The 12,410-nt window shown below is 43.2% G+C and overlaps 1 protein-coding gene across 1 annotated transcript in view; it reads right to left on the reverse strand.

Moving 5' to 3' along the window:
- The window catches only part of LOC143328878 (contactin-associated protein-like 4), an 88,350-nt gene that overhangs the window by 33,043 nt on the left and 42,897 nt on the right, over positions 1-12,410 (reverse strand). Inside the window, exons 6-10 of the mRNA XM_076744300.1 lie at positions 11,841-12,016; positions 11,564-11,710; positions 9,616-9,883; positions 8,033-8,182; positions 7,543-7,714 (exon numbers count right to left, since the gene is read on the reverse strand). Coding sequence (XP_076600415.1) covers positions 7,543-7,714; positions 8,033-8,182; positions 9,616-9,883; positions 11,564-11,710; positions 11,841-12,016 — 913 coding nt within the window. The remainder of the gene's footprint in view (positions 1-7,542; positions 7,715-8,032; positions 8,183-9,615; positions 9,884-11,563; positions 11,711-11,840; positions 12,017-12,410) is intronic.

The raw sequence follows: 12,410 nt of genomic DNA on the forward strand, positions 1-12,410 counted from the left end.
TTGCTTGTTTTGGCAGCTCAAACATTTGGAAACATTTCTGCAGATTTTACAGCAGAATAGAACAAAAGCAATAGAATAGAATAGAATAGGACAAAAGCAGACAACGGCAATAAACACCTTTCATCCTTTACTGTCAAGAGAAGTTAACTTTTCTTTGTTGGTTTGTTTGAAAAAGCAGCTGAAGCATCTTTTATGCTGCAGCTGAGTCATTTATCTTACAGTGAGCGAGCAGGCGCCGTCGTTCGTGGAAACTTGTGGCTGCCAGGGTCAAACACTGACCTTTTTGGTTACTTTACAGATGATACTGGATCGTGATGATTGGCAGAAAATGCTGTCAAACTCTCGTTAACATCACAAAAACAAAAGCGTGCTTGAATGTGCAAAATGAGTCTGTTACATAAAGCTTTTCCCTTTAATGGGCAGTGGGCATTTCAAATTATGTTTACTCCAGCTTGTTATTTGTTTCATGGCCAAATGTGTGTGGGAGGGTCAGGAATAATGAAGCTAGCTGAAAGAGAAAATATTCATTTTTAATATTTGGAGAGGTCATACTTTCCATTTAGGCAACATGTTGTGGGAGGTTGTAGAAAAAAATCTCTCTGAAACCTTTCATTTCTACTGTTGACTGGAGAAAAAAATTCAGCTTTCCAGCCTTCTTCAGTCAACAGTAGAAATCATTTTACTTTCTCACAACTTTCTCTCACTAGATGCTTTAAAGAGAAAACTTTCCTTCTGACAGAGAACATTAAAAATAATTTGTCCGTCTTGATTCCAGATTATGAGACTTTTGAGGCTCCTCTTTAAAATACGCTCCTCCAGTGTTTGAAGTTGGGCTCTTGATCCAAAATGAGCTTATTCTGACGTGACAGAACATGCAAGAACACTGCACCCTGTGGTTCTGTCAGTTCATCTGATTAATCATAGCTTAGACAGACGATATATGAAGACATCAAGTTCCCTCATTCTGCTGAACTGGGAAAGATAAGAACAAACATGCAGTGAGGATGAAAAGATAATTAACAGCTGCATGAGCTTTGCTTTCTAAGTGTCGCGCTGCCTGAGAAAACATGTTACCTGTCTGCATGTTACATTTACTTTCACTTCATCTTTCACTCTGTGTGCGCTTCAGCTGACTTGTGGGCACCAGGAGTTAAAGAAATGTGACATTATTTTGCCAGCAATGCGCTTCAGACTGTCTTTATATTGATCCTGCCACGGCCTCTTTTCAAAGCGCTTTTCTCTTGAGGCATCTGACTCAGATAACATTATTTTTGTCCATGTGTGTTGCTTCCATGTCCTTCAGCAAGGTTTGATTCACACACACATAAAAACAAATTACAACAACCCCTTCAATCCATTGTCATCATTTTTCAGTGAGTACAGCGCATTTGCGTGTTGGTAATTGTGGGGCTGTTCAGAAATGGATGTTTTTGCACTAAATGTGAACATATGTTTTTGAGTGTGTGTTTGCAAAGCCAGGCAGGAGTATGGAAGAGGAAAAAGATGATGGTACAGAACCTGCAGCTCCCCCCGTTATCTCGGAAAAAGGCCTGAATCAGCAGCCTGTCAGTCTGCTTCAGTGAGAGTTTTACCTCCATTTATCTCAATACTGCTTTGATCTAAAGTGAGCTAGTTAGCATTTACATTAAATTTTTAGTGACATCTATTCACTAGAAACATTAGCAGATACAGTTCTTGGGGGGTGTTTATTCGTTTGTTCAGCCATGACGATGATGACAATGATAGCACAGATGAAGAAGGTGCATTTGAAGGAAAAAGAAGAGGAAGAATTGGAGACCTCCCTTTTAATAAAACAAGAAAAATCAGTCACAACATGGTACCACACATAAAAAAGAATAAAAGAAACAAAGAGCCCTCCACCCCTCCACCCAAAACAATCCCGTCCCACGCATATATCATGGAAACATAACAGACAGCCTCTGACAACCTGATTCTCCTGCAGAGACAAAACAATGCAGCGTCACAGATGGATAGCCAGTTGAGTTCCTTTCAGGCTGCGAACAGCCTCATCGAACCCACTGAAACGTCATTCACAGAAACACAGAGCTCATATTTAGCTCTAAGGCAGCCAACGACCAGCCAGCCCTTAAACACTAACTGTTTGCAGTCTGCTTCCCCTTTTCCCTGCGTGTCATGTGTTTCCTGTACACTCGGCGGGTTGGCTCCATCTACCCACGCCTCCTCCTCATCCCCTGATCACACCTGATGCTCATCTTCCAATCAAGACTCACCTGCTCAGCAGTATTTCAGCACCGGTTCTCCACCCCATATTCATCAAATTGCTTCTTACTTAATGTGGTAACACTCCATTCACTAAAGTTTGCTCTGTTTGTTCTGCTGCTCACCTGCCTCCCTGATACCTGTGTGTCAGTTTAATCTCCAGCCACATGCTGGAGTGCAAAGCCTGCATTCTCTACCTGCTCTCCCTTCTGTTGGATCGTCTTTATTCTTCTGTTACACGTCCAAAATTGAACTGCTCATCAAAGATATTGCTCTTCACCACCTCCCTGTCTATAGGTGTGTCCCAATTCAGGGGCTGCATCCTTCGGAGGACCCAGCCTACGCGGTCTCTGGAGGCTGGGTCCTGCGGAGGATCCTCCGTCGGCCGCATCAACTATCGGTAAATGGGACGGTCTAGCCTTCGGAGCGTGTCCTGATTGCGTCACGACGTCATAACTTCTTCCCTCCTAACCCGGGAAAAACACAAGTACGGGGTGCAGAGATGCGCCTGTACAGCTCCTATCGCTTGTAAGAGGCGCGAAATGTAGCCTATTATACAACTTACAAATTCACCTGATGTGAATATCTTCACAGCTTCGCGTCGGACGGCGCAACTGTTATATTAGACCTAATCAGTGGAGGGAAGTGACATGATTGCTTAACGTTATGTTACGTGATACAAAGTATCGTTTCAGAGGGCAAGTGCACCTCTTACCGCTTGTGTGTGTCCAGAGGATGATGCCAAATTTTGTTTCAAAGACTCAAAGTCCACAGATAGTTTCCTAAATCATTTTTATTGCAAGAAATATTATCCACGATTCACTCTGATCATTAAATGTGGTTAAAGGAAACTATAAAATCACTCATGTTGTCTCCTGTCTTGCCGTTGTGTTAAATAAACTGTGAAATAACGTATGTTCTGAGTTTCTGTTGCCACGGTTACCAACTAGCGTTTGAGCCAGCGCAATAATTTAGAACAATCAGGCTATTTGTCCGGAACTTTTTTATAGTTGTCCTACAACTCTTTTTAACGGAGACCCTGCAGCCAATCACAATCGAGTATTCACCCAAAATAAGATATCAGTTGACATGCGAGCTTGTAACATTTGTAAGTGAAGAGTTTTAATAAGGCTAACTGTTAACTGAGCTCCTCATATCAACAGGTCGCCATTATTAAAAAAAAAAACAATCGGTGCGCAAAGCATCTTGGGATATGGGAGGCCGTGAAGGATAGTAGCGACGCATCCTCCAAATACAGGGAAAAGGAGGACGCATTTGTCGGCTGCATTTGGAGGATCCTTCGAATTTGGACGAATTGGGACAGCCTTCGCGCAGCGTTATGACGTAAGCGGCCTTCAAATCCATCCTCCGAAGGATGCAGCCCCTGAATTGGGACACAGCTTATGAGTCTGAGTGCAGCCTCTGCCCTCCGTCCTGCGGCGCCTCATGAGCTTCGTGGTCAGTTTAAACTGACCAAACCCAAAATTCAGAGTTGATTTCAGGATGAGAGAGAACGACAGACTCTGCACTTTGTTCACAGTCAATAAAAACGCAGAGGTGAAAGATATATTCAGATCCACACTGTGCTGTTAAGTTCCGACAGTAAAAGGCCTGCATTTAAAACCTCAGTATCATGTATTCAAAGTATGTATAAAAATGTTTTATACCTGATGTTTGTATCTGTGTACGTTGCCTGTTATGGCTGTAGATGTTTAAGGTTGTGCTCATTTTATGCACTTTATATACTGCTGCATATTTTAATCTACAGCAGCATCTAAATCTCTACAATCTTTAAAAAGTCAACAGAAAAACAGCTTTGTTTTCAGTTTTGTGAAGATGCATTTTCCAGCTAATCCAAGAGGCTTTTTCAACAGTTTATTCAGATTAAGAAGGGGAATTTTCTCAACCCATACAGGAACACTTGATCCTTCAGTTTATCACATTCACATTCAAAATCACAGGATGGGATATGGGTATGAAAAATTGTAATCTGAGATGTAACTAGTAACTAAAGCTGTCAGACAAATGAGGTGGAGTAACACATACAACATTTGCCTGTATTAAGTTGGGCATAATGGAAATACTCAACAAAAACATAAGTACCTCAAATTTGTACTAAAAGGCAGTACTCAAAAAATGTATCTAGTTACATTCCACCAGTGTAAAAACCTGGTGCACAGATTCAGGTGTGCCATGCCCCACATCCACATACAACTGAAGAAGAAGAAGAAGAAGAAGAAGAAGAAAAGAAAATTCCCTTTCATCCTTTCAAAGTTCCCCAGACACCAGAAGAAGAAAGAGAGGAAAGAGAAGAGGCAGGAGGAGGACGAGCAGGAGCAGATGGAGGAGGAGGAGGAGGAGGAGGAGGAGGAGGAGGAGGAGGTAACAACGATGACGACAACCACCGCACACATGGACACACAAACGCAAAAAGTCCGTCAGTGCAAAGACAGTAAAAAGAGTATAAAAATAACGGTGACTGTCATGATGCTGATAACACACACACGCACCCTGACGTGCATCCTCACAGTCATTTTCTCATGTGTGTTCACGTGCTCACGCTTTGATCATGTGACCTAAAACGAGCAGGCGGCTTTGATGCAACACAAGGTGCTGAAGTGATGCTGTGGAGAGGCTCCTTGTGGGTTTGAGCTCCATTTGTGCTTTTAATGGAGTGTTTGCTTTGGCTAATAGTACTCTTTTGCTACTGGCAACAATCATAAAACACACACACACACACACACACACACACACACACACACACACACACATACACACACACTGTAGCTATAATAACCCACTCTGAAGTATGACCACAACACTGAAGCTGTGTGGGTGAGTCCATTTTCCACCTGACTTTACAGTGCAGTATATCCCATGGGCTGAAATTCAATCAGCAGGATTACACTGAGAGCATGTGCGAGATGTTTTTCCCTCTTTCCTTGAAAACAGGATTTTTTTTTTCTTTTCTGTGGGTTCATTTCAGTCGGGTCTGTGCAGGAACTGTATTCTGCTGAACATAATAATCTGAACGCAGAAACACGGACACATTTAATTAAAAGCAGTCGAGCAGATTCTTCTTATCTGGCAAAGATACATGGGGTGCAATATTTGTGTGTATGTGTATGTGCGGTTTACTGTGTTTGTGGCGTGTGTGTATGTTTGTGTGTGTTTTCTGTGTGTGTGTGTGTGTGGTATACCCCAGAGGGGGCTTTATAATTGCTGTAATTGTCTCATTAATTGTGCTCCTATTTGGCGTGACACCAAAGCAGCAAATGATTTGTTCTGCGCTCCCTCGTCTTCTTCTTCTTCTTCGTCTTCTTCTTCTTCTTCTCTCTGTCTCGTTCAATCCTGAGGTTGAAGTTCTCACTCCTGATCCTGCCCTGTCATTGATGATATATTTATACTTTTGTTTATCATCTTACCAGCAGTGACAAACATTGGAAATATTTATCACTGAGTCCAAAACGACTCTCAGTTTCAATTCAACTTACGATCCTTTATTTTGCTGACGGTGTCACACAAGTTACAGCTGGACTGCATCTAAAACCTGATCAAGGATTTAAAAAACAAATCCAAAAATACTGACAGATAGCAAAATTTCTGTTCCTTCCACTGGATTTGGTTTTCACCATTTTTGTTCTTCTAATTGTCGTTTTTTCCTCAAAGTGTTTTCCTGAGTTCATCCCTGTTTCTGCCTCACATGCCAGGCAGTAAACTCATTAACTCTCTTTCTTTTTATAGCCACTTAATCGTCTTTTCTCTCTCTCTCCCTGTGCCTGTCATACATAACTATATCGCCAGACGTTGACATGGTGACGGTTGTGCAATCCAAACCCACCCTTGATTTACCTTCATCTCTGAAGGTATGTGGGGGCTCCACTGGAAATGACATTTATATAATGTAACTTGTCATTTTTGCCACCCACTCATTACTATAATTGCATTTAATATTGATGTATGGCCTGATGTGCCAATCAACGACACAAAAGAATAAAAAATGGAAAAGAAGTTGATAACAGCACCTTATATTACACTCAAATGTGATTGTTGAACGTTTCTTTTCAGAATCATGGCCATTATCAGCTGACTGGTAAGACTACAGCTGTAACGCCACTGAGCAATAGTGATGAATGTCATTGTGGAGATACTGAGTGTGTGTGCAGGCTGATGATTGTTTGCGAGCAGCTGAGTGTGTCCCGGACGGTGCAGCCTCTCTCTACAACGCCGCCCCGCTTCACCTCACAAATACATTACTCTGCCAGCACAGAAAAAGACAGAAAAATGATGTTTCAATACAAGAAAAGTTGCTTCTCAAAAAAAGTTGCACAATAAAACAATCAAGGGCACAAGAAACATGTCAAAAAACACACAACCGTTTGACGGAAACAGTGCTGATATTATTCTGTCACAATCACCTTGTTGTGTTTTGTTTTACCACAACACGTCTGGAGAAAACTGTTCATTAAATTCTGCTTAGTGGCTGCAGGAGAAAGAGTTTTCACCAGTTTTCTGTCTAAAGGAGAAAGAGGTAAAAAAATGCTTTGAAGATGCTTGACAACAAAATGACACTTGTGAAATAACAATCTTTTAACCGCCACTCATGATGACATGGACTCATGAATTATGACTAATTCCCAACTGACTTTATTTATCCTCTGCCGACAGCAAAAGCGAAGGCCTGTCGGATGTATATGGACGTATTTATCCACGCACGATGCAGTAATTGGACATCATGTAATGACGTTCTCACTGCAGTCTTGGAATAGTTTCAAAAGACAAGCGTCAGTCACGGTTATAAAAGAATGGCCGAGTGGTTCAGGGCTGGACTTAAGATCCAATGAGCAAAATCCCTTTTGGGTTGAAGCCTCACAGCTGGTTTTTGATTACAGGCAGTGAATTGGAGACAATGCATCAAATTTTATAAAAAGACACACATCATCAGTGGGTCTGAGCAGGAAGTGGCACAGCAACATTCACGCATGCATCCTCCCAGAATAGGTCCTGCTGCATTGTGACACTGCTTCTTCTTTTACTTTGGCAGACTGGATTTGTATTAAATTGGATGAAATAATAGCTCCCTCAATGCTGAATTCTCAAAATAAGACAAAACCCTGTGCTCATTTACTTCACCTCTGCAAGCAAATGCATTGATCATGGCCACTTCTGTCCAAAACAGATTTAACACTTAAATCTGGTGTGATTAAACTCACCAGGCTGGGCAGAATATCTGGGGAGGGTTGCGTTCGCTGTAATAACAAAGCTACAAAAACGCCAATGAACATCTTGTTGGCGACAGACCTGTCGATGATTCCACACATGTCGATCTGCAGGTTGCTGTAGACTCCCAGCTGCTTCTGCTGCACCATGATCAGGTCCACGATTTGGTTGTCCAGAGTCAGGAGACGCATGCAGCCCTGGAAGACATTGAAGGGGTTTCTGCACTCCTGCGTGTCGTCTTCAGCGGGACAACCTGAAAAGAAGAGAGTCCACGTGAGAGCCATGACACATCAAGTCACATGAAATCAGTTTTTAGGGATGGGCTGACACATTTGAACATCATCACTCTTGAGCAGAAATATAATGAGGTTAAAGATAAAGATGTGTAGATAGATAGCAGATGTACCTTTTTGTTTAATTTCACTATAACACTGCATTATGGGCTGTTAGTTACACTGATTACAGTTTCACTCATGTGTTTTCAGGTCTTTATATCAGTCTGCTCCCACATGGCTGTTTCACACTTGGTCTAATTTCGAAGAAAGATGCAGCTGATCTGTTCCACTCTTACCACCAAAGAAGAGGTGGCTGTCGATGGTGACTGGAAACGAGGGGCTGGCATGAGCGCTGCCTCCTTCCTCTTTATCCACAGTGATGCTCAGACGACCACGTCTGGCATTCAGCTCCACCGAATGCCACTGGCCGTCGTTTAGAGTGGACCCTGGGAATGAAACACCCATTAATTGTTTTCTTATTCATTGTTTGTTACATGTCCATGGCTGCACATCGAGCCATTAGGACCTGCAGGAGAAGCTGGCAAAGCATGATTTTTTTCTAAGGCTGCAGCCAAGCATGAGTACTTGTGTAGTAATGACTAAATTAGATATTGTGTCACACGACCTGCCAAAATGCACCAAACTGACTATTTGCAAACAGCTTGCTCTCTCTCACTGAAGCAGTATTTAGAAGAATATCAGTCAGGACTAACAAATGATTTGGGAAATGTGTAAATTAATGCCTGCTGGTGGGTAGACGTGGTACAAATGGATTGAAAAGCCATCGCGAGCAGGTGAGTGCAGATCACACGGCCATCTCCTTTATTTCCTGCATCGTCTGTGTGACTGACCTGCAACAAGTACCAGCCGGGCATCGGCTGCCCTGTGAATCTGTGTGTTGTTAGGAGATGAGGGAATAGATCAATATCTCATTACCTCCTCTATTTTTCTTACTGACAATACTTTGCTCAAGAACACACCCCAGTCGTCTTACAGTGCCATCGACTGCACTGCCGTCTGCCAGACTGAGGTGCATGTGTGACCAGAGCTTTGGCTGCTAGGATAATACAGTCGATTGTAAGTTAAACACTGGACGTATACGTGGAATTGTTGGAGACTTTGTTAGAGAAAGAAGTGCTTAAGTGTCCTTGTTGGTTCAATCTTTATCCCCAATTTATTAGAGAAACATTAGAAGTGATCAGTTACTAAACCAATATCTGACCTGCAATCGTCCAGTCACAGCTGTGCAACTGGAAGGTTTCTCCACATGCTGAAGTGGCCTGCATGGGGTTTATGAGACTGATACTTCACATATTGAATCGAGATTTGATGGTTTTAATCGCCTGTCCAAAACCATGTGACCAAAAGTGTAGGGAATGGATTAACCAGTGATTTCATCTGCTCTAACATAAACTGCAAATGTTAGCATGCACAGCTAAGTAGTTTATTACCTACAGTATTAATCAAGAGCAGTATTGAAAGCCAAAGAAGAGTATCATTAACCGACTGTTGGATTAGTTTGTGGGGTTATATGTTTAAAAAAGCCATGTCCACACATACTGTGTATTATTTCCCCTCTTCGAGCTCTGACAGCTGGAAACCAGTCATGTAGAGACAGCAATATCAACCACACTAATATTAGCTTAATTAGCTTGCCTGCTATAGCTGATAAAATCACCTGCTAGGAATGAGAAGCCTGATTGCCTTGGCCAGACTTATGCCAAAGAGAAGCAGTTCCAGCCATCAGATTAGAAGTTAGTATGATATATGTGTTTAATAATTTAGCATGGCCCTCGAAGGACGTTATAAAAATTGAAATGGCCCTTGAAAAGGTTCCCCACCTCTGGTGTAGCAATTAAGGGTTTGGCTTTAGACTGACCTGCGCTGAGCTCCAGCAGCGCTCTGCCAGCTTTATGGATCTGCAGCCGCAGCCTGGCCTCACTCAGGTACAGCCAGGCCACGCCCCCATCCTGAGGCAGGGCAAAGGTGAGCAGAAGCCCCGCCTTGTTCCACGTCCTGAACTGGAACCCCACGGACACGCCCCCAAGGGAGGCCGCCGTCGCCCCCGGCAGCTGGAGGAAGCTCTGGGGGCCGGGGAACGTGACGGCGACGGAAACTGGCTCAGCACAAGAGAAGGTCACATTGCCCTGAGAGAGGAACATCCAGAGCGGAGACAGAGGAGGTGGGACAGAAAAAGTGATTACTAGAGAGATAAAACAACACAAAACATGAATATTAATCAGCTGCAGAGGGCGTGTCGCTGTGACCTCTGTCGCAATGATCTCATCAGCAAGTCTCCTTAAAGAGGACGTCGATATTACCATAATGATAACAGCAAGCCTTAGAATAAGATCAGGAGGCAAGCTGAAAATACCAAAGTCACCCAGCTTGAAGGTAAAAGAGATAAAGAATGAAAATGAAAGAGAGCATACAGTAAGCCCAGCACTACAATATCTTGACATCTCTGTTACACTCCATTGTTTTGAGTAGTGGTAATGACACCAGGTCCATCGCTGCAGCCGCAGGGGTAATACGTTACAGTCCCGGCTCTCTGCTGGGAATATCAGTCTGCTATCTTTATAATGCTTCGGAAACACAGATGACATCTAAAAGCCCTTTGTGGTGCAGTTAAAGTGATGTACAATAACTCATGTTGGAGTGCCTTAACACCCTCAAAAGTCTACAGCACTGACACAAAAGTCTTCCTTCATCCACGCTCTTATTTTCTTGGTATCAGGGCCCCCTAACAGAGCCATGAGAAGCACCGTTTAGTCTCTGTGCTAAATTGGACCATAACATGTGGCTAGCACCTCAAGAGCCTCAGTACCAATATAAAATTGCCTCCATTAGGTCTTCAGCCATGCATGTGAAATCTCTGAATCTCTTTACCAAGAATTTGTGCTTTTTTCCCTCTCTGTTGCCTGGGCCTTTGCTGTAATGAGACAGCATTTATTACTCCGCAGAAACGCTTCGCAGTCTCTCTCTGATAAGCTTGCTCCACTCAGCGTGAATGTGGAAACATCTGAAGGTCCTAATGGCCACGATGAGGAGGCATTAGTGACAGTCTAACCACCGTCGACGCTCCTTTGTCCTGGCTTCATTTAGCATCAGCAGAAGCATCCAGAATAACAAGCCAAGGTTTCACCACTATGATTGAATGCCAGTAGGGACAAAGGGAATCACACACACACACACACACACACACACACACACACACACACACACAAAAAACAACCGGGTGACCAATAAAACACTGCTGGAAAAAACAAACAATCCGATTACTTAAAACAAAATAAAATATAACCCACAAGAACAATAAAAGATATACATGCATACTCTGTGCACATGTATGCACTGTGTTGAATTATTGATCACAAAATCACAAAAAAAAAAAAAACACCAAGCAGAATATTTTATCAATGTCTGAGCGACCAAAAGGAATTTCATGGAGGCAGCCTGGTAGATTTTGGTTTCGGTGGCCCTCGTCCAGTGATTGATGCTGTAACCTCCCAGATAAAAGCATAAAAGCACAAAAAGAGTCCAGAGAGTTAGAAGAAGCTGAACTTTAAAAGTGCAAAGCTGAATTCTCCTCAGTTAAACATCCATGTTGTGTAAATTCTAAGGGTCTAAGGACCAATAATAAATAAAGAAACACTGCAGCCCGTCATACGTTGGACTAACGTGCTGGTTGATCAGGCCTTTGGTTTGCTGGAAAGGTGACCTTTCTTCCAGATTACCACAGTGTTGTGTCCACCCCATTTCATGACCACAGAAGATCTCAGATCAGATCCAAGAGCAGGTGATTGAGTTGAGCTCAGTTAACTTACCATCACAGTAACCTGGTGGTCTTTGTGTTTCACTCGTTGTATCAGATTGAGGCCGTTGTACAGCAGGTTTTCCAGGCAGCCATAGAAGTTTCTACCGGAGACGACTGGTTTCTGAGAACCGAGGCTCTGGACTGCCCCGACACTCAACTGTATGTGGACAAAAACACACACACACACAGAGGGATGCACATTAAATAATACATTCAGTGGTTGTACACTTAGGTGTGTGTGTGTGTGTGTGTGTGTGTGTGTGTGTGTTTCCTGTGTCTTATCCCACCTGTTCCATGTCCCAGCGGCTGAACTCTGCAGGGATCTGAACCCTCTCGGTGTGTTTGTCCACAGTGAGGTTGAGGTGAGAGCTGCGCCGCTCCACCGCCAAATGGTGCCAATGCTGATCATCCAACAGGCTGCCAAGAGAGGTGAGACGCCGGGGTTCATGGGTGGAAGTCTTACCTGGAAGAGACGACGAAGAGGAGGAGGAGGAGGAGGAGGAGGACGGGGGTGACAAGAGGGAGTATAAAGATGTGATTCTCTGATCTCAGGAGGAAGACTGTTTTACATTAGCTGACCCGTTGCAAAGAGAAATGAACACCAGCCCAATACAAGCTTCTTTAATGTAAATAATATTTTAATTTCCTCAGTATCCCACAGGGAGGAGCACGCCGAGGTCAGCCTCTCTCATCTCATTAGGGACGACGGGACATCTGCATATGTGCACCGAGAACTGAAGCCAAATATGTGATAATCCCTAATTTGAAAAACTGCAGAGGAAACATGGAGAGACATTATTAATGATAGATGAGCAGCAGCCGGTCCAAATTAGTGGATCCATTTCTGCATCCCCAAA

Source organism: Chaetodon auriga, chromosome 12 (assembly GCF_051107435.1).
Source record: "Chaetodon auriga isolate fChaAug3 chromosome 12, fChaAug3.hap1, whole genome shotgun sequence".
NCBI classification, from domain to species: Eukaryota; Metazoa; Chordata; class Actinopteri; order Chaetodontiformes; family Chaetodontidae; genus Chaetodon; species Chaetodon auriga.